The sequence below is a fragment of the Phaethon lepturus genome, unplaced genomic scaffold (assembly GCF_000687285.1).
Source record: "Phaethon lepturus isolate BGI_N335 unplaced genomic scaffold, ASM68728v1 scaffold18780, whole genome shotgun sequence".
NCBI lineage: Eukaryota > Metazoa > Chordata > Aves > Phaethontiformes > Phaethontidae > Phaethon > Phaethon lepturus.
In genome coordinates this window covers 3,415-29,437 of record NW_010511390.1, presented here as the reverse complement: position 1 = coordinate 29,437, position 26,023 = coordinate 3,415, and the positions used below count along the sequence as shown (strand labels likewise).

Genomic DNA, 26,023 nt, shown 5'->3' with positions numbered 1-26,023 from the left:
GTTATTTTTCTGCCCTAAAATAAGGACACTGTTAACCAAAAATTCCCTGTGAGAACAAAAACACCGTGCAATCATTCCAGATTAACAGACTGAGGAAGGAAACCAATTTTTGTTAAACACTTCCAAGAATTTCTTCTAGTGAAAGCAATAACAGCAGTAGATCGCATATTGTTGCTGAAAGATTAATAATTATGAAAAACACCTTTTGAATAAGAGAAATAAATAATTTACCTCACTACTCATCTTGGCCACCTGCAGAGAGTGCAAAAGTCTTGAATCTTTGGTTCCAATTGCTTTCCCTTTTGTTTTTTCATATTCTTCTTTATATTTAATCTGAAAAAAATAGTTTAAGTCAAAGAACATTTCCGATTATCCAAGAGATAAGCAATATGTTTTTCACTGTCGATTTGGATGGTTAAAATTTGCAAGGGCTTAGTTTGATTCTCACTTTATTACTTCAGATTTCCCATATTTTATCATAAATTCACAAAGGTGCGAGTTTACCCTTGTGAGCCTTACTCTTCAAGGCTCACACCTCTGAGGTGGATATGCTTATAAACTTAAAGTCTTCTGATTACCTATATTATCTGGCTCTTAAAGCAAAAGATAAGAAATCAATCATGTAAAAACCAAGCAAGGAATTAAAGATTTGATTTTTTAAATGAGGTGGGATTTCAGAATCACCATCATTGCCAAACACTTTCCAGCTGCAGGAAAAGTTTCTTCCTTTTCTGCCTCTCCACAGGTTAAGAATCATGAGATAAGTTGCTTTTTAAAAGAGTTCATCTGGAATTTTTTTTACATACATGTGTTTATATTAAAGGAGGAGACTGAAGAAGTATGCATTCTCTTTGCAGTGGATGATAACCGCATTTTTGAGGCTATAAACCATTCAAAACACTGAATTTTACTATGGGAGGATTGAGCCATTGCTATTTTGAAAATTTTGCTTCCTTCTGTACACTTGTATTTAAAAAAATAATTTTCAGAGAGTAAAATTTCATAGCAGAGTCTGAGAAAGTTTCCAGCTGTTCATCAGCCATTGAGAAAGATGAACATCCAAATGCAGGACTTAAAAATCCAGGTGAAGTGAGCTAAGTTTTATTTCCCTGTGCTATAGCAACTTACATAAAGAATAATTCCTAGGTAATTAAATATAGCATACATCACTGGCAAGATCCCTCGAAGCTTTGGCAGCAAGTAAAGGCAGAGAATCAAGTTTCATTTCAAAGCCCCGGCCCTTACTCTTCTCCCAGCCTTCTTTGTACTTAATCTGAGAAAGAAAAGACAGCAACATGTCAGTAACACATAAACATGCAAAATCTTCAAATGAACATGAAAATCGCTAAGAACAAAACAGAAGTGTAAATATGCTCAGTCCACAAACTGGAACCTTCTTAGGTCACAGTTCATTATCATTTTGTGATAATTAATTGACCAGGATTGACTCAAGAATTTTATTCTTGGAGTTTACAGGCACTTTAAACCCCAGAACATTCACCAATAACTCAATTTTAAACAGGCATGGAGAAGGGAAGGCTTTTCAAAAGTGCCTGTGGTTACGTCTACGTATGTAAATCCTGTAGATCAATAGGAGCGGATCTATAGGGCGGAACAGCTGGTGCTCAGAATCAGACATCACACTACTCATTTCAGGATTTTTCTTCCCTCCCCCGCCAAACTAGAGCTAGTCAGGTCCCATGCACTGAATGCCTATTTGTAGCTGCAGTTCTTTATGTGAGCTGCTGCAGACCATCTTTCAGTTTGGCTTCATTCAAAAGGAATCCAGCTCATGCTCTCAAACCACCCCACAATGTGAAGCAAAGCTCAGTGAAACAACCCTTATGATCAGGAGATTTGCTTCAAAAGCACACACAGAAGTGAGCCACACTATATCACAAACGTAGATGAAATGCATGAGAATCACAAGCTTAACTTCTGAAAGTTAATGGAAGTTAAAGTACTAGTTGTTGAAGCTTTTTTTCAAGGTTCTACTTGAAATTCCATTAAAGCAGGATCAAGTATGCCTTCATGCATACTATGCATGCACCTAATGAAGCATCCAGGATTTCTGGATCTGGCATTTCATATTTCATGAAATGTTCATATTTTTGATGTTCATATGAATGTTTTGATGAACATATGAAAAGTATGTTCGTATTTTACTAGTATCTAACAATGAGTCTGCATCCCAACACATTATAGCCACAAAGAGAGTTGCTCCACAACACTCCACCAATGCAAATGCAACAAAACCTAGGGGAAGAACACAAGGTATGAACACGCCAGGAAAAACTTGCAGCAATGCTAATTCAAAACCATGCAAAATTATGAAACTGTCTCAAAAATAATAGTCATACCAGTAATAAATCTGGAGGTTTTTTCTGGTTTTGCATTTATTTGTCCTGTTGGGCTTCTTTCCCTCCAAAACTATCTACAATAATGGAGGCCTGAAAAATACTTTTCCCGCAAGTGCTTGATTTTACCACCCAGATCTCTAAGTAAATCACTACATATTGTCATGAATTATGAATGGGAGTATGGGAGTGATCCAAGTTCACTGAAGTCACTGTGTTTCTTTCCATTGACTTCAGTGGGCTTTGAGTTATTAGAACTGTGCAAATGTTGATTCTTTATACAAATACCACCTGAGAAGTTAATTTTGTGAAGTGAACACTGAAACAAATTCAAGTCATCTGAAAATGTCTTGGAAAAAAAAAAGTCTAGCAGTTTCACTGCACTTGAGATTGATTCCCTACCTATTCTGGTTACAATATCTCATGTTGTTTAGTAAAGACTGGTGATAAATAATAAATGTTTCCAGGAACAGTGTCATCATCTTTACATTAATTTCTGTCTATTATCGGCATCATGAATACCAATATTTCCACCAATATTGCTTGGCTTACCTCACTGTATAGCTCAGCATTGGCTTTTGCCTTGACTAACTGAGGTACATCCTGAGGTAGACTGTAATTTGTTTTTGTCTTCTCATACTGGGCTCGGTAGTTCAACTGCCATATATTGAAAAAGTCAACAACAAATTCAGTTATTTTCAACTCATTAAAAATATGACCATTACACTGATTGACTGCTGTTGAATTTCAGGCTATTAGTGCCATATGTTGATACAATCATAGGTATGTCTGACATAAATATGAGGGCAATAAAGCATTTATAACTTTTACCTAGGTACTAGGAAGTAGAATAATTATTCTATAAATAGAAAAGTTACTGATTGTCTAAAAGTAGAAAATATCTCATTAAAAAAATACGCATTAATAAATACACAAAAGGCAAATCCCTAAAAAACCACACTAATATAACTCTAAAAATAGAGGAAAATATATTAAATCTACTGGTATGCTTGGCACACTTTTGGAAGTGATTTCATTCAATTTGTATTCTCGTTTTGGTTGTAAATCTGCTGGTGAACTATCAACAGTAAAAACAGTTAAGTGCTACAAATGCTATGAAATAAAACTATCACATAATTCTAATAAACAATGGCTAACGATGATAAAACTTACATCACTGAGCTGCTGTGCATTTATTTTGGCTTGAGCAATTTGTGGAGTGCTGGCAACAGAGCTGTACTTCAGCTTGTCTATGCTTTGCCTGTAGTTCACCTAATTTAAAATAAAATTTAAAAAATATTTAATAAATGAAGATATTTTCAAAATGGAAAATGAGAGATTGTGAAAACAAAGTTTTGTTAGTTAATACTCTTGATAAACCATTACTTAAACCATAATAAATTGAGATGAGGAAAAACACCAGGATCTCTTGGATTAGATCTGAGTTAAGGCTCTGAAAATTTTCTAGTCTGAGGTCACAGTTTTTATTCCACTTTGAAAATGAGCTTCACCCCTTCCCCTCAAAACCACAAATTCTGAAAAAGATGCAATTTCAGCTGGTCCCCAAAGCATTCCTATCAAACTGATATCCTTAACCATCACTCAGACTATTTTTATCTTTATCAGACTTTCTCTATAAAGAAACATTGTAACTGTCTATTAAAAGGTTCACCCACTGTAGTGCTGTGCAGAGCAAATTGTCTTTATTGAGCTTTAACATAATAATTAACCACAGAATTTCCCTGTGTGGCAAGAGTTTTGTGTGGATGATGAGAGAAGAAAAAAAAATATATATTTATGGTACAAGAAAAAGTTTTAATTTTAATGTCAGCCATTGATAGGACTGGAGCGCACTAAATTCCTAATACATTAAAATGGTAGCAGGAATAATAAGCTATAAAATAAATATCTTATATCCCCAAATTATGCAAGATAAAAAATCATGGAGAAGCTTCCTTTAAACCTGTTGCTGCCAAAAGACTCAGTGCTACACTATAGGACACAATTATTATTTAATTAATTACTTAACTACTTAATTAATATTGACTGTAGTTAATCACCACTTTGCAAACATCACAAATCACTTTGCTTAAAACTAGTTTCTTAAGAACACTTTTTTCTAGGAAAGTGGAGGATATTTCCAGCGACTTTGAGTTACTGAAACAATTTTAATCTGAACCTTCTTATCTCAGTATCCTTAACATAAACTTTGTTCTTTCTGACATAATGACAAAAACTAGGAAAAAAAGGCTTGAATTATCGCATAGGTCCAAAGTAATCAAGGGATTTAAAACAGTTCATTTCTTTACAGAGACAGAATTTTACTTCCACAGAAAAGGATAATTTATTTTTAACTGAAACTCTGTATTTATGGCTACTTGTGATTGCTTAGTACGTGAGAGAGTTGTATTCTTAAAGAGTTCAACGTAAGCATGTTGGTTTTCAGCGAGCAGATGAGCCCTGGGACTCTTTCACACTACTAGATGATGATCATGACTAGCGCAACTGAGTCTGTGTGGCCAGTTGATTTACGTGCTCCAAAACCAGATGCTGACTATGAGTTGTAGAGCCAAGAGGTAGTGCTGAAATGTTTAGAGTGGGTAGAACTAATTTGTATATTTTGGACATGCATTCATGCTTACTTTGAACTCTTTAAGAATACAACTGTCTCACACACTAAGCAATCAAACAGTGAACTACTTTTTTAAAGCTTTTTCAAAGGCAAGGCTGCAATTACTGCTCAAAAGGCAATAGTGCATCTTACAGTTGAAGTGTATGAAGTACTTCCTCAAAAACATGAGGGTTCTTCAATTCTACCTCTTCATGCTACCATCTTTTTCTTGGAAGAGGTAGAACACAGAGGGCACCTCCTTTGCATGCACCACAGGCATAAGGAAGTTTATGTGACCAATTAGTTCCCCTTCGAAGGGGAACACCTATCTTGAGGGAATTCACAAAGGATGAGAAGCTTGCTTGAGTCTCCTTGTCCTTTCAGTGCTTAATGCTGCTGTTGAAGCTACCCAGGACGGTGAGACATTTTACAACACAGACTAGGGATGGGGCAGAACTCACTCACTTCACATCACTGTACAATTTGTGCTGAACTGAAGCCAATGACAGGAGATGGCAGCATTTTCTATTCCTCTGAGCCCTCTTGACTCCCTGCACTTTTTTACTCCAACTTTGTTATCACTAGCTGTTTGCTCCCATGATTAAATCATCATTTGACACATGCAATCTATCACAGTCTCTCCTACGGAGTCATGATGAGCCATTCAAGTTATAGGAAAAAAACACAACATAAAATTATTTACATCTTTCAAAGGGACCAACTTCCTTGTTGTCTGATATGAAGGAGTGAGAGTAGCTGGGTAATTGTAGTCAACACCATCATGTTTGTAATCAGATTTATAGGCTATCTGAAACACAGGGAGAACAAAAAAAGAAATCATTCTTTTTTTTAAGCTGTCATTTGTTTGAATAATTATCAGTCAAGAGGAAAGGAGAAACAATAATATTAATATTAAATGCAGGAAACAAAGCAAGTTCAATGTCATGAGTGACAAAGAAAATGAAATTATTTGCATAGTTTAGCCACTAATTGATTCTTTTTCAGCTCCTCAATTAATCCAATGCCAACAGTGGGAGCATTAACTTAACTTCCACCTATGACACATCTCTTTTATCTTTCTCCTTCGTTCTCAAGCTTCTTAGAGATTTGTAAATAATGTACTTGAAGGAATGGTATGTAACGAAATAGCTTCTTGACTAACCCAGTAAATTAAATTGGAATCCAGAAATCTTCATTAAAGACTGCTTTTTCAGCAAAGGCCTGACCCTGGGGGTGGTGGCAAGCAACCTTCAGCATCCTACTGATGTCAAAGAAAACTGAAGGAGCTCAGTATGTTGCCAGATCACTGAATTTGCTTATTTTAACTTCTTCCATACAGTGAGCTATAAATCAGTACAAAAGGTTTTCCAGAGTTTCCCCTCTTCGCAGCATACCTATCCTTCAGATCCCCAGTATAATATGATCTAAAGTTTTCTATCAACTTAATTCTGGGAAAACTTAAAGACAAGAAAGCAACAATCATACAAGTGTGATTAAAAAAGACTTACATTGCTTGCCAAGCTGCCAACTTTCATGGCATGTAGCATTCGCTTGTCCATGCCGATACCTACATAATGACCTTTCATCTGGTTCTGGTAGGTTTCTTTGTATTTAAGCTGTACAAAATAAGTAAAAATACTCTGAGAAAATATATTTAATTTTTCTATGAGTTTGCATGTGTTACGGCAGTGAGACAAATTATTACTGTTGTGGTTTACTAGCATTGAACCACTACAGAAACTTGTGAGTCCACAACAACCTTGGTACTTTAAAAAATAAAAACTAAAACCCTCTCTGAGTTTCCTATTTTAAAATGTCATTTACACATTCTTCAGATCACCTGGGTGTCACATAAAGGAGATACCTCTGCATTCTATTGCTGCATATTATTTAATCAGAAATAAATATTGGAACAAAGTTGCAGGGAAGCATTATTTGTACATTAATGAACACATAATCATCTACCAAAACTGGACTGTTTTGGTGCAGCTTTCACCAAGACCAGAGCAGGAAATGCGATAAGATAAATTAACTACTCTACCATCTCATCTCTATGGCAAAAGATTTACTTCTCCTAGATTTCAGTGAATGATAGCAAGCAGTATAAAGCAAAATTATACTTCTGTTATCATGAGATACAAGCAGTATCATTATTAACATTGATTACTTTCATGCAGTAAACATGTGACATTAACTCTGGTAAAGTATCTTTCGCCTATCTTTCCAGTCAGGAAATGGAGACACACAGTGAAATAAGTAAGAATTATGATAGAGTAACAACTGCCAGTTACTTGTATAGACTAGCAGTCCATTTTAAGTAACCTCTCTTCCATATATCATAATAGTTCTTTTCATAATCCTGTATAAAATGAGACCCACTGATCTGTAAGGACAGACTACGATAGGTGCGGCACCGACGCGTTAAAATCAGTCATAACCAAATTCCCAGATCACACTTATCTGAAACACACACACAGGTGACTTCCAATTCCAGCAGCTACCAGGTTAAGCAAGCCACACATGAGGTACTGAAAACTTACATCACTGGTGAATTTTGAGATCTTGCTCACATTCTTGAATTGTGGAGTATCACAGTAGTTCATGCTGTAGCCTCTGTTGTTTCCAAGATCCTTCTTATACTCCACCTTAGTGACAAAAATGCACAGGAGAAAGATATGGTAAAACCTTAACCTGCTCTGTCAAGTTCCTCCACACACTTTTTATTAGCCAGACCCACTGTTCAGAGATTTTGACACAGGGCTTTCATCAGGTGGCATATGATGAAAATTAATATGAAGATGATTTTCATATACTCGGTTCTCGTTTTACAGGCAAAAGAAATGCAATTGATTTCATCCATTTGGACCTCAGCAAAGTGTACGAGACAGTGCCATGGGGAAAATTATTAACAAAAACAAGGATCTGTGAAGGAATTTTAAGGTGAGTGTGGAGCAAATGAAAGCAGAAAAAAGCAATGGGTGTTTTTCAACAGGAAGGATTGAACAGGGGGAAGTTTACCAGCAGAATTCTTCAGAGTAAGTTTAAAAACAGAATTGGTTTAATATTTTCATTAATTACCTTTGTTCTGAAGTAGGAATGTTGGAGGTGATATTAAAAGGAGTAATAGAAATGGGACTAAGTTCATCAATATAGAGGTTAATATACGCAGGGAGTAGTCATAAAAATTTCAGCTATAAGAGCTCATCACCTGGAAAGGCTAAGAAAGAGAAAACTGTTCATATGTAGGCTGACCACAGAAAGATGGCGAGATGCCAAAGCAACACAGCCATGAAAAAGGCAAATGGAGTCCAAGGCAGGAGTAAGAGAAGACTTTTGAGCAGGCACTGGGAAGTGTGCATGCTATGTACCAGGTTGCAGCAAGACCTCATCAACAACCTATGTACTCTTACAGCCATTCCTGTTTAAGGTACATGTACTCTGCCTGTAACAGCTGCAGTGAAAGACTGAGAAATGAGTTTGACTTGCTTAGTCTAGGAAAACAAAGGCAGAGAGAAAAAATTATATCTATTTGCAAACATATCAGAAAGGCAATCATGCAGGAAGAAGAACTGTTTAAAGTAAAGGGCAATGTTGGCACAAAACACAATAGTAATAAAGTGGAGAGGAATAAATGTAGGCTAGAAATTAGGAGAGGAGGATTATATGATACTGTGCCGAAACAGCAGGAGCCAGGAAACATTGGCTCAGGAGGCCCCTTCTAGTCCTGCTTCCAGGGGTTTTTCATTATTGAAGATTTTCTACTTTGACATCTCAAGAGTATAAGTTTTTAAACTACCATGGGGAAGTTCTAGAAACTCACATTTATTAATAGCTTTATAGCTGATATGACACTATAAATAAATTAATAATTCAGAGTCTACAGAGAATTCCCTTGAAATCTTCCCTTACCAAGCAGAAGAAGAATGCATTATCAGTAACTCAGTCTTTCAAATGATGGAAAAAACAGAAACCTGTATTAACAGAATGGTACAAATTTTGGCTCTGTTGGTGTTATTTTCTAATTATCAGTAGAACCTTCTTTGAAACACTCTAAGGTACACACCCAAGTCATCCTAAAGAATTTATGATTATAACTTCACAGCACATTAACAGCACAATCCAGGGATTTTTTAGATTTCTATTCTTCATGTGGCCAGATTTAGAATTACTATTCTGGGGTTAATTTCCCATACTTTCATACAGATCATTGGAAGTTCCAGATAAAAGCATCCGAAGATCTGTTCCTACACCTTTTTCTCCAGTTACTGTGCTACACACAGTATTTGTGTAGCAAATTGTATTTGTTACATACGGGGTGATAAGAACAACAGTTTTTTATATTTGTAGTCCTTACACATCAGACACAAATGTTTGTATGAGCTGCTCTCAAACTTGTTAACAGATCAATTCAACCCCTTACCTCACTGACAAGCTTGTTAACACTTTGGGCTTGTTTAAGGACTAAGTTGTCTTCAGCCGTTAGGGAGTGAAAGTGAGCTGCACCTTTCATCTTGGAAAGATCTTTCTTGTATTTTATCTGAAAAGAAGTAGGGAAAATTATAAAATAGATGTCTACCTTTCCACCATTGCTATTTAGACTGGCTTCATGAGTCGGGATAAGATTTTTCCTATTCTTGCTTTGATAAGCAAATAGAACTTGCTAAGTTGAAATACTTCCTGAAACAAATCACATATAATATCACAGTCCTAACAATCCCTGCCAAGCCACTTCACTAGACAGCATTTTTTTAAATACATTTTTTACATAGATTGAACAGCACTGGTTGTTGTTCGTAGCTTGAACAGATAACTAGCAAATTCTTGGCTAGTGACTGGTTGGAGCTTGTGTGCTCTTCTATTACTGAAGTTAATTCTCAGTACTTTAATTTTAGACTTCTAGTCAGAGAATTAAAGATAGTCATCAAGTGCTCTGCAAACTTTTCCATTTGTAGAAACCAGCTTTTTGAGAAAGCTATAACTTTTTGCACTTACAATGTTTTAAGACAATTATATTTCTCTACCAAATCAATACTAAAATAAGGGATCTCTTAATTTAGTTTGGATGTCAGGTTACTGACTTAAATTGAGCTAGGATGGGTGAAGACAGTTAATACCTATTTTGTTCTTTTGCCAGACTTTGTCCAGAAAAAAACCTGTTGGGAATATATTTCAATAGTTCTTGCATAAAATGAGATGCTTGTATTGTTCATCTTGTGTTACTGCTCTAAAAATCAGACTCCTAATATAAAATGAACAAATGATTTGCAATGTGCTGAAGTGCAAAGTGCCTTTTATTTTATTTTCCAAGTCTGCACACTGTTTCTCAGGCTTTAAAGATATGAAGCAGCTTGATAAGTACTCTACTGTATTAAGGTCACTGTCATGAACCAATGCTTCCCCTCACTCCAGGTATTACAAATTAATAAGGAAACTGCTGACCATCAGCATTTTGAAAACCTGTGAAACTGCCATCTTTGTCTGGAAAGGTTAAATATTTCGTGTTTAAACAGGGCATCACTGAGTTTGTCGTCAAAACAGGGATTGGTCACAGAAGGTTTCGTGGTTTTTATATTCTCTCAGTCACAAGCTCAGGTAACAGAATATGACTGATCCTTTCACTCTAGTTTACTGCTAGTGTCTAGGCCAGGCTAGTACAAGCTGAAAGACTCAACCATCTGTTAGCTCCTCAGAAAACAAACTGAGCCCATCAGCTCAGATGTCCCCATGGCAGACAGGTGTCCACACTACAAAGGTTGTCATTCGCAGGAACCCTTCAGAGCAGCCATGAGGGAGTGACCTACAGTCTGACCCATTTTTTGTCACTACAATGGTCTCCTCAAATACGATTGAGGCTGTTTTATCAACAGGTTGCATGTAGGAATCACACATTACCACCTTTTTTGCCAATTCTTTAGCTTACCACACAAAACTAAAAATCCTCAGCCTAGAACTCAGTCTTGCAAAGTAACAAACTCTATGGTTTCTTTTCCTCCATATGACTTGCATTATGCCAGAGGCATGATACATCAAAATATCAAAACCAGTTCAGCTCATTCATCCTCCATTTATTCACTACTGGGAATACCACAGTAGTCCACAGGATGATTAAGGCAGTTGAAGGTTTCATTAATAATGCAGGTGCAGATTTGCCAGGAGGGTTAACCTAACAGTAGGGATCCCCATTAGTTGCTACATCTATCTCCTCCTTCACGCAAGTCGGAGCTGTGTCCCTTTCTATTAATGGATATTATTAATCCCCTGAGGCATCCAGTTCCCAGCAATGCAGTGAAATGTCATTGTTGTTTACTTCTCAAGTGTAATTTTAGCATTCTCCTCCCAGGCACTGCTCTGACAAACTGCTGGTTTTAATTGTTGATGAATTGTATTGATTCAGGTTTCGTACTTACATCACTTGCTAATTCATTTGCTTTCTTGGCATTTTGGTAAGCTGGAGTGATCATAGCAGGAAAGCTTCCTTTCCCTCTGCGTCCTTCATACTCATCGATATAATCCTGAAGAAAATTCAGAGTATTTACTCATCATACATGAGCAGGTGGGGCCTTGGGTGATTTCACAAAGCCCCATAGTCCTTGTTAGTAGGAAAGTTCATTGCTTCATTGTATTTTTTTTTAATAAAAAAGAGAATAAAATGATCAACCTTAAGAATAAAATTACCCATTAAATTAACTGTGCCTGTAAAATTAGTTGTGTTGCAATGCAAGAGAAATTTAGGTAGCAATTAGCTACCGTCAAGATAAACATTCAAGTATATAATGATATACATCCTTCTAATCACACCTCAGTTCTTACAGAGATGATATCTGCTAGCCCCTCTTTTTGTCAAAAACTTTATAGTTTTCCCTGGAAAACTATATCTAATGCTTTGGGCAGCCAGGAGATTTGCTTAAACTTTCCAAGTTTAGTGTAGGGTCAGCCTTCCTCTGTGACATGACAGAAGTCTCTTGATATCTCGATGGCCATTTCTCACATCATAACGGACCAAAAATAGTATTTCTTTAATGAAGTGATATATTTTGATGAGGAATTCATTAACGAAGCAGAACTATCTTGATATTAAAGTGGTAAACTCCTTAAGGAAAGAAATCACAAAATTCCATTTGCTTGATTTAAAAAAAAACCAATTGTTATGGAATTAACACTCTTAAATCTATCTATAGATACATTTATGTGTAAATGTTTGAATGATTTTAAAAGCCTTTTGATAATTTAATAACAAAATACTGGAACTTTTTTAAAAATGGTAATACACAATGACCATCCCAAAGCTTTCTATGGCAAGATCTGGGGAGACTATTGTAAGTATACAAAGGAGTAAGATACAGTGTAATGTGCCTTGTCTGTATTATTTTTTGCAAATCCTTTGTAGTAAAGAGACTGTTTAAGTGAAAAAAGAACATGTGCCATGTCATGAATGTCATGGAGAGCACAGATAGAAAGGACTATAAATATTTGGGGTATCTCTCGTGACTTCTCAATACCAAACAATCCATTGTAAGTCGTTTTGTGCATCATCAATGTCACACAATAAGATAGGTCATACCATAAGTTTGTGAACTATGTAATGTAATTATAGTTATTGTATCTAAATTATCCTATAAACAGGCACAGAAAATAAAAAATATCCTTGACTAATCAGCTGCGTTAGTTTCTTTAAAATGCCATTGATGAGTCTGAATTCTTCAGACTAACATGCCATTTTCTTTTACTTCTAACTTTCTCAAATACATTTTTACATAATTTCTAATATTTCTCATATTACAAAACAGTATTTTAAAAGTTCCAGATAATTAGTTTTGGCCAATTCTAAGATTTTTAAACATGAACAGAGCAGGTGTTCAGCACACAGGAATTTTACAGTAAGATTCCTTAAATTGCCTCATGTTATATATTTGTATGATGTACCCTCATGATCTCAACAGTTAGAAAGCTAATCCCGTTACCCATGTTAAATCAGGCCTCACTCAGATCCATTAATTCCAGTAGCTCTATTTTATTTGAATAAAAATATCAGAATCCAATCTATGAAGATCAAATTTAATTTGAGTTTTAAAGTCTGTGACTGAAGTTTCAAAGATGCTTTCAAAGAAAAAAAAACTTTAATTAATTCTAAAGATAGCAGCATTCCAATGCTTGAAAATGCAATTAGAGCTTTTTCAAATCAATTTTATTTGTTTATTCTTACTAAAACTTATAGTGGTTCAAAAGACAGAAACTAGTGGAAGGCTTCATTGCTATATATTCTGAACTCATATTCTTCAATGATGGTTTGCACGTCGGTATAGACAAAAGAAGTGAAGAAATTTTAAACTCCCAAATGTCTTAGGACAATATATTCCCTGTTCCTTCATTTCTCCAAAGTATATGGGTCTCATGAGGAGCTAAGATGAAAAACCTAAGCCTAATCATACAGTTGTGTTTATAAAGAAACATTATTCAATTCCTTTCAAATTCCCTTTAGCTGTATTCAGTTCTCTTTAGCTGTACTATTTCCCTCACTTAATTAGAATAGGACTTTGGATGCATTTTGGGAGACTGCAAAAATAACTGTATTCCCTTAAAAATGAAAGAAAAGCAAAATGAATGCCATAGACCAAAACAGAACTAAAGCCTATTTGGTTCCACAAATGCAGAACTACAACTTGTCAAGCTTATAATACCACTTCTGTAGGAGAGCTGAAATCTAAGAGATCGTGTATGGTCTTCAGTGCCACTTGCACACATTTAGAGCTGCAAAGCTTCTAAGATTTCTAAAAATACTGGCAGGGAAAAGATGCTTAACTGTCTGCTAACTTTCTACCATTTCACAGCTCTTTAACTTCTTCTCCTAACTGAATTTACATTTTATTTCTCACGGAATGGGAAAGTTTCCACAAGGAAACACATTTCAGTGCGATATGTAACAACATCACAATAGAAACTTATAGTGCATACATGTACAAGGATAAAATTTGCCAAAGTAAGGCTCACCTTTTGGAATGACCCTACCATAAGGATCATGCAGTGGCAGTGCATGCACCTTGTAGTGTCATTTGTCAATGCCAAATATATGACACATTCATAGCATGGTGCTGTTGCACACCTCCTTTTCCTTTGAGAGTTTGCTTTCTGATACAGGAAAGCTAAGTGAAAATAGATCTCACTGCAGTTTCTAAAGTTGTGAGCAATCAGCCACAGTAATCACAGAATCATAGAATCACAGAACAGTTTAGGTTGGAAGGGATCCTTTAAGGTAATCTAGTCCAACCCCCCTGCAATGAGCAGGGACATCTTCAATTAGTTGGAGGTTGCTCAGAGCCCCGTCCAACCTGATCTGGGATGTTTCCAGGGATGGGGCATCCACCATCTCTCTGGGAAACCTGTTCCAAGTGCAATGATCAACATCAGCACGGGTATCTCTTGCGTGTTGCATACCTGGCCATATCGATCTACATTTTCTGTTGCAAAAGTAACATCTGTTCCAGCTGTATGGCTGGCTTTTCCCTTGATTTCTTTTTCATATCTTTGATGATACTTTACCTAATAGGAAAAAAGAAAAGAAAAAGAATCATCTGGATTAGTTTAGTCTGGTGCAGAGATGCTGTATAACAAATAATAATCAATTACATGCACATGTTGACAATAAAAGATTGTCAGAATTCCCATTGCCAACAATCTACAGAAGTCAAATATGCCACTTGAAGATATAAAAACAAAAATAGTGGTGTACTTTTTAATAATGCACTGAGAACATGAGACTTGCCAGTTCAACCCAGATCATTAGTTCAGCATGTTCAGTACCCCTGCTTGTCCGTGGCTAATCCCTGATGGTCTAGCAGGTTAAAAAAAGTAGAACTGCTTGTAATGTAAATTCATGGTTACCACAGAGCACTTTTTTTTACCACAGGGTCATCTGAATGCCATTAATAAATGGGTTTGCTTCTGAAAGGTGCTGATATCCCCAATGATCAAGGGAATTTTAGGCCATCAACATTCAAGTTCAGACCACGATTTACACTACCTTTGCTGAAGTCAAAACAATGCCTATAACCTGATTCTGCCCTTTAATCACCATGTGTGTTTGCTGACATAAATGAAGGGTTTTCCACAGATCAAAGGCAAACAAAAACATTTAAATGTTTTAGAATTGGTTCCTTTTGCCTTCAAAATTACAGATCTCTTCTCTGTTTTCCTCAATGAATCTTTAACGTTTTAAATTCACTTCCATTAGTTAGCAACAATATGCTATTTTTTCCAACAAAAAAAACTTTCCTTTAAGTTTCCAATGACAAAACATGATTAACTGTAGATTTTGAAGCAATATTGATGTCCTGTTACAATGCTTTTTAAAGAATACAGGGGTGTTGGGGTTTTGGTATGTTTGGAGACGAAAAGAAAGCCCATACAATTCAGTACACCAAAGAGTTAAAAAAAAACAACAAAAATGAGATTAAAATGAGTGGAATAGAAAGATATATTTTACAAATCTATATCTATGTCAAATATATGCATGTGTTTCTGTGTGTGTGTGTATACTTTATATATTTAATTGCTATTCAAGAAACTACTTTCATAAACGCCTCATCCTGCAACAGCACAAGAGAAGGAATGGGAGAATAAACTGTAAGGACCCATTGGGAGCATGGAAAGTCATGGCAAACCAGAGCTCTGCAAACACAGCCTTCTGATACAAGGTCACCCAGAAATATTATAGCTATGAAAATTAGAGCTGCACTTCAGTTCCTCTAACTCATACTGGGTTGGGCATAATGAAATCAAAGACCTCCAGCTGACTCCTTATTGTTTTCCTTCTCAGTTGTATGCAACAGGAGGCTGGGTAAAGTGGACACTTTTGCCCACAAAAATCCACAGTGTTGATTCATAAATAAAATACCTAATTTTCTCTTTGTGCATAAAAATCAGCTTTGTCCCTGCAAAAGGCAATCACTTGAAAATCTGTGTATGAAGTGCACTGCCAGCATAACTTCACAATGCTCATGGAATTTCCATCAGTAAACATTTTAATCCAAAATTTGTGTGAGAATTAATTATTTTCTTCCCGAAAAGAGATTTTGCTTTGGACACTTACATCACTGGCTAATTCATTTGCTCTCTTGGCTATTTGATAAGCTGGAGTGATCATAGCAGGAAAGCTGCCTTTGCCTTTCCGTTCTTCAAAGTCTTCTGTGTATTTCAGCTGTGAAAATCCAAGACAATTCAGGAGCAATTAGATCAAATGTATCTTATTTACACACATAATCAGTTCTTAAAGTTGCCAAGTCAGATGTTCAATGGCTGTCATCTGCCAAAAGGAAGACAAACATGAAGTGTGAATCTACCTCCATGCGTATGCTTTGCAACGTAGTCTTTAACCACTTGACAGCATATCTTCTCCAGGACCTGTGTGTCTCATTGAGAGGATAGGATGGATTACAGTTATTTAAAGAAAATACTAAAGTTGCCTGCACAATGCCTGCTCTATGAATATAATTAAGGAAGCTTCCTTCTTTACTTTGCATGGCAGCCAGTTGCTGGGTATAGAACAGGCTATTTCTCTGCCTTCAGTTCTGACAGCCAGCTAGTCCTTAAAATGGCCTAGAACTGAATATTGTCTTTATGACTGGAAGTATTAAATACTTAATGGTAAAATGGATCAAGAATGTTTCAAGAGTCTGCCTTTCAAATATTAATTTTTTACTTTATGTTAATATTTTGAAGTGATCCTAAGAGCCACTTGCAGAGTCAAAAACAGCTCAACCTATTGTTTCACTTACATCACTTGAAAGCTGTCCTCCAACCTTTGCATGAAGTATATCTGGAGTGTCTACAACAGAGGTGAACTTCGAAACTCTCTCTTCATGTCCCCGCTTATATTCTACCTGAAGGAGAAAACATATAAAATACATATTACAAACAATAAGCAGCAAATACACGTTTTCTATCAGAAAACTTCAAGAGAAAATGAGCAACAGCAGTCATGACACTGCCCACTGAACAGTCAAGCTATCAGTATATTTAAGGCCTAATTTCCTTAAGGTGAATGCTGGAAGCAGAAGAAATGGACCCAGATAATCAAATTTTCAAATTATACTAGATTTATGTGAGCCATACATTTGATTAAAATGTTATGAGAATAGTCATTAATGGCCCAAAACACTGAAATCATAATGCAATGACAATGCAGTGCTTGCAAAAAGCAATGCAATACTTTAAAATCTTTTCTACAGGATTTATTTTCACTTGATCTTTTTCAGCTGAATGTTTATTTTTATAAATAAGCAATTTTCTGTGCATATATTTAAAATAGCTTGTATATTAATTAAATATTACAGTATTTTTATTCAATATCATGGTATTTAACTTCAAATAATAAAGCAAGCTAAAAAGTCAGATGTAAGTAAATAGATTAATAAAGTCATAAAGTAAAAATAAAGATAATGAATTAAACATTTTAGAATGATTGACAATCTCTTTCAGGTTGTGATAAAATTACAGCAAATGTTGATACATCTTTCGGGAAATACCTATATTGTCATTTATCCTATATGATTGTCTTCCCAAGCCAAGTAGTTTGCCAACCCTTTTTCCTGTATCATGTTAAAGTTTTCTCATTTTATAGAATTAACAGTACAACAAATATTCATCATAGAACCTACTGTCTAAAGTGAATGGCCTAAACCCAGGATTCTCCAAATTCAGAAATCTAACACACAATTTAAAAAACTGCAACTTACATTACTGCTTAGTTGGGTAGCTCTCTTAGCAACCTGATAACCTGGAGTGATCATAGCAGGAAAGCTGCCTTTGCCTCTCCGTGGCTCATATTCTTCTGTATATTGAAACTAGAAAATGAACATTTTTTGTTTTGTTGTTACAGAAGAACCCACTGTAGTTCAATGTAATTCCTCTTTTAATGTCTGCTTCCTAAAGATATGTATCACTTTGTTTAAAAATAAACAAATTAAAGAACTCATACCTTATAAGGTAGAACTCATACCTTGTTAGGTAGAAATATTTCCTACATGCAACAGAAAACATTTCCCATTCATATCAATTAGCCACTGTTAATTGGCTATATTGACTGGGTCACTAACCCATTGTATGGGCATAGGCAATCAGACATAATTCAGAAGTTACTTTCATCAGTCATGGAAATACAGTCAATTAAAAGTCTACTCTATGGAAAATAAGACACTCATGAGTTCTGCTCTGCTGTGGGAAACATCACTGCCTGCTAGATCAGGTTATAACCAAGGTCAGCTCAGATAACATTGGTCAGTAGCTGAAGTGCTTCTCAATTACATAAATCTATAAATGTATGAATTCCAGGATGGGCAATAGCACTGTTATGCGACTTTAACCACTTACATGGTTAAATATTGTTAATGACAGAAGTAAGTATGTCAGTCTCTCCTTTGGTGACATCTTACCAAAGGTTGGCTTTGATACACTGGTAAGTCTTCAGAATGTGATAGCCCATTAAAATAAACCTATGCCAAACACCATCCCACTTACATCACTCAGAGTCTTCTGTGCCTGTGTTATCCTGACCATCTCAGGATCTGGAATGGTTCCCGAGTACCATGATTTTCCCTCATAGGCAGCATAGTAAGCATTCTACAAAACAAAAATTTAAAAACCACCAATCTTCATCTGCCTTTTAATACACAAACAGCTAAGCTGACAGGAAAAAAAGGAAACACACATTATGCTGTAGAAGTGCAATTTACTCTCTGCAGATGTACAGCACAAGGCCTAGACTCCACATACCTTCAGAATACCAGGGCAGAGCTGGTATAACAAGAATTGACACTGAGATGTCAGGATGTAGGATCCTGGGGTGAGACTCAAATAATTCCCCCTGGGAATCAAACCACTTGTTGCGAAGCTTCAGTGTCAGTAGAAAGAAGATATGTTGACTATGGCTGTGCATGCAGCAGTCCAAACAGCTAACTGTATAGATACACTCTTCCTTTGTCGTCTTCCGATTCTTGCACCCTAAGCTATAATTAAGCTATGCTGTCTTGAAAAGTTTAGCCAAACAACAAGCAATGGCTTTTTTAACATTGAAATGCTCTGAGTAAAACCCTATCAGTCAGGAGTGCCAAGGTCAACCCTTGGTCTTCTGCAGACTAGGGGCTTGGAGACTTGAGTGGTATTTCTTACCTGGGTGGCCAGTTGTTGGGCTTTATAGGCAGCTTCAATTTCTCTGGACCTTGCATCCCATTGAAAGACTGATTTGAATTGTTCACCCTCTTCTCGATATTTTATCTAAAAAAAAAATTGGCTTGGTATTAGCAGTTTGTTAGTACAGACAAATACACCCCCTTCTCAGGAGAGGAAAAAGAAGGGAGAGAAAAAAAGGTGAACACAGACTCTTAGTCCACAGTGATATGGAGTAACATGAACTACAGCAAAAAACCAAGATGGATGCAAAACAACAGAAACAATGCAGTTCCCACCACAACAAATCCATTTAAGTGCCTGCTAGTTTTAGCTACAACTTAAACCAGTCTACAAGAAGGCTACTTCCAAAAACACCTCTGGCTCTACTAGGTGACACTTCTTGTATCACACACTGACACCATCAGACAGGCAGCTGTTGGGGAAATTGGATCAGGGAATTAGTATATAGTTTTTTGCTGTGTTAGCTTTCAGCGATATCAGTTCCTTCACCTGCCTCACTGCAAAAATCATCAATACCAACATAAGAGAAGCAGAGGAACAATGTGACTACACAGAACTAATTCTCTGGGTGGCAGCATCAACATGACTCAGCCCAAGAAGATTTACTCTAGTCATAATGTTTACCTGTGTCTCTGTGTTAGATCTCCAATTGCTACAGACCAGCCTAGTTTTCAGTGCCAGCTAATAATTTTGCCCTGAAGACACATTTATATATGATACGTATGCAGAAAGCAAAGGACTATGACAAGCACATCTGATACACCAAAACTCCACAGCCCACAAGAAAATACCAACCACCTTCGTAAAGCCTGCAAAACTCTCCATCTTTTCCTCCTTCTCCCTCGTTAGACCAAAACCACTTACGTTAGACCAAACCCAACCTGCTTATGTACAAAAAGGCCACATAGCCTGTAGCTCTATGTCATGCAAAGACTATGCAAGTACTTCCTCCATGCTATCCATTCTTGGAAAAGGAGTCTCCATGGAAGAGAAGATTTGGTTTAGCCCTAAGGTCAAAGCTCTACTCTCTAATCCACATCCAGATTCTACCTAAGATTTTTTTCTATTATTGGAGCTGCACATATGTAAAGCAGCAGCACATTAGACCTAAAAGCTGGCATGAAGTTGTGAAAGAATAATTTGGTCTTTAGATAATACTTCTTGGGCAAGTAATCTCAGAGGATTGAAATCCCCAGGAATTTTTAAGCAGAACACATCAATGCAGCATTAGATAAAACAACTATTACCTGGTGGGTAATATTTTACTCTCCTATTTCCCTGCACAGTGGCTGTGAAGTATCATGACTGTGTAAATGTAAATTACTGCTGCATTTAGTCATGGGTGATCGTTTTCCTACTGTTAATTTTATCATGACAGCACACAGAAATACAACTGAAATCACAGGTCTGTTATACAACTATCTACGGATGCAAAAAATAACAGTTCCTGTCCTGAAGAGTGCTGGACAGAAAAATCACTGAGCATGTGTACCATTATCCACATTTTATAAATTAAGTACAGAGATAGAGAGAGATGAATGATTAGTCTGCTCACACAGAAATTCTGTGTAGAGGGAGGGAGCTGAATTTCTATCTCTGCATTTGAGTTGGTGTCTCAACGTAAGACTTATGGGAGACCATTATGTTAAGATTGAAGAAACATGTTACATTTTTTGTATAAACAATAATCTTACCTAAAAAAACCCAACAATACAGTAGCAATTGAAACATTTTCTCAAGTTAGCATTATTTCATACATTTACCAATAAAAAAATATTCCTACATTCAAAAGTTCTACAGGAGTTCTAGTAACCTTTAAGTAAGTACTGCAGAATCAGCTTCTTTACAATTTTCTTAGCAACTTTCTTAGCAATTTTCTCTCGCAGAACCTCATTATGTGATTGAAAAGGACAGAAGGTCCTTTAGGTGTGAAAACAAGGGAAAGTGATCTTTGAGCTATAATTTGTCTGGTGTGTATATTCACATGCACTGGAAGCATCAGAGTCTCATATCACTGCCTAAAAACAGAAATAGAACCTGCAGTAATCCCAAACTCATTCCTGACCAGATCTGTCATACACAGTTTAAAGTAAGTGTGATAGTCACTGCTGAAATAGTTACTGCCTATGATATTGCACATCCTGATGCATAAGAATACTGTACAAGAATGCTAAAGAAAAGATAGTGTCTGATAAAGGCTATTAAATCTACATCAACTTTGTACAGCTAATACAGAACATCAGAATGAACGTAGCACACGATAATCTAAGAAATACAACTTCCTTCTCTTATTTTAATGATGGCAAATCACACTGAAATACTTTGGTTTGCTTACTAAACATAGTCATGCAGTGAATAGTACTTCTAGAGTATCAAAAGACTTGACATTCAAGAAAATAGTATTACAGATAGCATTACACATAGAAGTGAGATAGCTATCAATTATTGGCTGTTTCTGTGTTTCTTCTTTCATTAAATTCTTAGAAATGCAAGTTTGAAACAAATGTATCTGGAAAAAACGGTGAAAGACAGAAAAGAATGGCGTTGGAAAAGAAAAAAGTCTTTGAGCACCTCTAGAGGTTTGCCGGGGCACAACAGCCTTTTAGAGGATAGATGCAGTTAAAAGAGCATGGGAAACTAGTCCATCCTCAACGTTTTAGCAAAACATTTTCAGCAAAAGCATGCAAAGTTCCCCAGATTTTGTGTTTTCTCACAAAAGGGAAATATCATCTTAGGTTTGTCAGAAACACTTGACAAAGTATTTATGAGAATTTTTGCCCATGTCCTACTGAGATAGAATCTATTTTTTATTTCATGTCTTTTAGTATCAGTTTCAGAAGAGATCATAAAGCAAGTAGGTGATTCTTGTTTCAAATGGCTATGTAAACCTCCCCGATTTAGTTACTAAGTTTACATAGCTCTGGGCAGTAACTCTCGCAATTTATGTGAACAATGCTTCCATGTAGATTATCAGATACAGCAGGTGAGAAACTGCTATCCATTTTTCTTTCTGAAAGTAGAAGCAAATTCATATCTAATCTTTCTTTCTTATGAGGGAATGAATTTTAAAAATTATGATTCAAACCCGGGCCGAGATCTTACTGCTCTAAATGAACACAGGAGGGAAAGTAAAGAATACATACCTACATTATGTAAAGAATCCATTTTTAAAACAAGACACAAATACGATATCAAAAAGTAAAGGAAAGCTAAACACATTTGGCCTTTAAGCTGCTTACCTCACTTACCACTTCTGACAGTTTTTTTGCATTTATATTTATCGGTGTCTCAAATACGCTTGTGAACGCATTGTTTTTTGGATTATGTCTAAAAAAGGAAAGTATAAAATTATATTAGGAATGTACCAGACAGCCCATCAGAAAGGTTCTTTTTGAGCTCTCAAAAACACAATACCAGCCTCCACCTCTCTATACATAACTTTTCTCCCACTCATACACAGATCTCAGATTACATTCAAGTTATTATTGTATGGAGTAGGTGCCTAGAGCAAAATTAATTTTAATGATCGTCATATCAATGCTGTGTTTCTAATAACAAAAGAGAATAATAGAATAAAAAACAACTGTCATCTCTCCTTTTTCTGCTGACAAATTTGACAGGAATTGATCATTATAAAATAAAAACTTCCTAGAACAACCAACTCCAAAATCTGCATTTTATACATTTTCCTGATGATTAGCTCAACCTTTTTAACTCTTAACTGCTGATTTGGAAAGTACTGAATTTTATGGTTGGGTTTATTTTCTTCCCACAATACTGAAATGGAACTTAATTTGGTATCTTTTAACACACTGGACAAGTGAGGAAGTTGGATATACAGTAACAAGAGTTTCCCAAGTGATTCACGTAAATCCAAAGATGTGCACGAAGGCACTAACAGTACATAATTTCACATCATACATGGGACCAGGCTTAGTCCAAATGGTGATCTTCTATTACTTTAAAATGACCTGGCACTTTAAACCTTTGCTTTAAAAAAAAGAAAAGGAAACACACTTACGCTTGACAGTAAGGCTTTTTCTCATGGCTAATAAAGTTGTTTACTGTTAACATCATCTTGCATACTTCGCAGTGAAAACAGGCTTTGTGCCATGTCTAGAAATACCACAAAACAAAAACCAAACAGACATGATTTGTATTTCATTATTATTCTGTTGAGTTTTAAATCTCGGTGTTGATCTTTAACATTCATTTCATGAATTTGAAGAATTCTTCTTCAAATATATGCTTATTATTAACTCATTTCAGTTCTGAACCCAGTTATGAGTAAAGAATTTTTGGAACTGAGAGATCTGCACTGTGTTAAAAGTGCCAGTCTATTCATTTATTATAGTCCAATATAATAAAGAAAGACAACTGACCTGATCTATACAGTTAATCTTCTCAGCAGGGTAAACCCCATAGCCACATCTAGCACACGGCTGCACATTCATCTTGAAATCCACAGAGTAAAAAATATATAGGTTTATACAAAAGGTTCAAAGAGTATGAAAGTGACTTTTTGGCCTGTGCAAAGCACGCTCTAGACACTCCTGTCAAGGCCTTTTGCTGTGGTCAATGGCTCCCATTAAAGCTCCAAATTGAAGTCTGTTGCTCCGTTTGCTGACCTTCTGTTTCAAAGTCAGCTGCAGGCTGGCTTTTAAAGCTGCCAGTTAGTAAGAGTGGTTATTTTGGCAACTGTGTCAGTGCGTAAGGGAGGGTAGCAATATCTTTCTCTAAATAGAAGAATGAACTCACAGAAACGAATCATGTCCATGTGAACGTTACAGTCTGATCATTTAGTATTTCAGTTTTGCTGTAAAGCCAGTTGTCATAAGCCCACAATGAAAAGTATATACAGCAGCAGCAGCAATTTATCATAGTCTCTCCTCACCCTGATATACAGCAAGTGACCTCATGAAGAGCTACTCTGTGTTTAGGAACGGCCTTATATTAGAAGGAGGTATCACCAGAGACACAGGCCAGAGATGGGTTTGGAGCTTCCTGGCCCTTTGTTGGATCTAGAAGAGGTACACCGCCATTGTCCCAACCAAGTCATCAGTTTCTTCCCTTGGTGCCAGCTCAGTTTCACCTTGCATGTTATGGGCAGCAGAGCAGAGCACACTCATTTCTCATGCCTTTCTATTTCATCAACATATCACTCCATCTCCATGTATAGGAGGATGCACAGTGAAATGGGCAGAGCCTCTTACCTCAAAAGAGTTCTAAACAAGATGGATACAACTGCAAACATCTATCTCCTACAGGAAAAACTTCAGAAAGGAACCATTTACTTTTGAATAGAATGAACAAAGTAGGCTTTAACAGTGTTCACAAAGAGTAGGCTGGCACAGATCAGAATATAAAAATTCCTTAGCCAAAAAATGATAAGGAATTACTATGCCTGATATCAGGATTCAAGCAAGTTGTGAAGTCTGCTCTGAACAAAAGAAGCTATTAAATTCTACCAGCTACAAATGGTCAGGATTTGAGATCTACATCTCACCTAATCATAATGCCTCCAGATGCAGGGCTCCATAACCCTGGGAGACAGCTAAGAGTTATCTCAATCCAAGTAAAAATCTACTTAATCATCCATGCATCTGCACCACTTCCCATACCTGCAGTCTTGGGATATTGCTGAGCACTTTCCTTTTCTGTAAATTACAAACAATTCAATCAAAATAATTTCTGGCTAAACCTTCTGGGTATGCTTAGAGAGCCTCCTATTCATGTCTCGATGGAGATACACAGTTCTGCTTAACTTATTATTACTTTTACTGAATGCTGACAATGTACTGGCACAATGTACGGTCAGCAACTGGTGTGCTGAAAATAGAGTCTCTAATCTGAAGAGCAATGGGTATGGCACAAACTCCTGAAAACATTTGAGGCCTTTCAAAGTAAGTAATTAATATCAGTATGTAAACAGATGTGTTTTCATTTTAAAAAAATGTTCACAAAACATAACTTCTTGTATTAAAATAACTGCTGAATTACCTCATGCTATTTCTTTTGTGATCAGAAGCGATTTTATGTTGACCAAGTTACATCACAATAATATTTACTATGCTCACACCTGTGAACCAAAACAATTTGGAAGTCTTCCAGTTCTCATCTCGCACAGCTTTTCGTCTTGTCCCAGATTGCCATTCTGTTTATGCAAGTGACCTATATTAGGGTCACAGTGGCCAGGCTGTCCCCTCTTTATTTAGCACTGGGCACACTACCAGCTGCTGCATCTTTGTTTTCATCTATTCCAAGAGTCACCATATTGTTTATTTTCTGGATAGTCCTAGTTGTCTTCATGCTATCTGAATCCATGCTAGAACCCTTGTCTCACATTTTTGCAAGAAAAAAGGTTCATGACTTGCTCCTGTTCCAGCACAGACAATACATTTCTTAAGGCCCTCCTGAAATGAGTTCTGAGAGGTGCTGACAGCAGGACATTCCTGAACCACAAAAAAACATAAAGACTTGGCAACTACAGAACAAATCATTCATCCAGGAGTCACCTGAACACTGACAATCAGGACAGGACTCCAGCCTGGAGCATCAGTGTATACAGCCCATCGGCACTGTGTACACAGAGACCATACTAGAGGTCCTTGAGAAGAAAGAGAGCATGTGCTCCTTCCAAGAGGCCTATCAGACAGCTAGAAGCCCTTTATTTCACAGATAAAACTTAATTGACTTCACTTCAAGATATACAAAGCCTGTTTGTTTCTTTTCAGAGCGACACATACTATCGGCTTGGCTGGAAGTCAGCAAACACATTTTCCAAGTTCTCCTGCTTCTCCCAAGTTACAGCATGTTCAAGAAGAGAAGCACGATAAGCCACAACGCTCTATACAGCTACTGTCTGTCTGAG

At 36.4% G+C, this 26,023-nt stretch overlaps 1 protein-coding gene across 1 annotated transcript in view; it reads right to left on the bottom strand.

Moving 5' to 3' along the window:
• The window catches only part of NRAP (nebulin-related anchoring protein), a 53,005-nt gene extending 29,399 nt beyond the window's left edge, over nucleotides 1-23,606 (bottom strand). Inside the window, exons 1-18 of the mRNA XM_010283874.1 lie at nucleotides 23,535-23,606; nucleotides 23,174-23,268; nucleotides 22,392-22,479; nucleotides 19,132-19,236; nucleotides 18,481-18,582; nucleotides 17,700-17,807; nucleotides 16,740-16,844; nucleotides 16,055-16,162; nucleotides 14,401-14,505; nucleotides 11,376-11,480; nucleotides 9,389-9,505; nucleotides 7,509-7,613; nucleotides 6,477-6,584; nucleotides 5,672-5,776; nucleotides 3,531-3,629; nucleotides 2,910-3,014; nucleotides 1,166-1,273; nucleotides 232-333 (exon numbers count right to left, since the gene is read on the bottom strand). Coding sequence (XP_010282176.1) covers nucleotides 232-333; nucleotides 1,166-1,273; nucleotides 2,910-3,014; nucleotides 3,531-3,629; nucleotides 5,672-5,776; nucleotides 6,477-6,584; nucleotides 7,509-7,613; nucleotides 9,389-9,505; nucleotides 11,376-11,480; nucleotides 14,401-14,505; nucleotides 16,055-16,162; nucleotides 16,740-16,844; nucleotides 17,700-17,807; nucleotides 18,481-18,582; nucleotides 19,132-19,236; nucleotides 22,392-22,479; nucleotides 23,174-23,268; nucleotides 23,535-23,606 — 1,842 coding nt within the window. The remainder of the gene's footprint in view (nucleotides 1-231; nucleotides 334-1,165; nucleotides 1,274-2,909; nucleotides 3,015-3,530; nucleotides 3,630-5,671; nucleotides 5,777-6,476; nucleotides 6,585-7,508; nucleotides 7,614-9,388; nucleotides 9,506-11,375; nucleotides 11,481-14,400; nucleotides 14,506-16,054; nucleotides 16,163-16,739; nucleotides 16,845-17,699; nucleotides 17,808-18,480; nucleotides 18,583-19,131; nucleotides 19,237-22,391; nucleotides 22,480-23,173; nucleotides 23,269-23,534) is intronic.
• Between the last annotated feature and the right edge of the window lie 2,417 nt (nucleotides 23,607-26,023).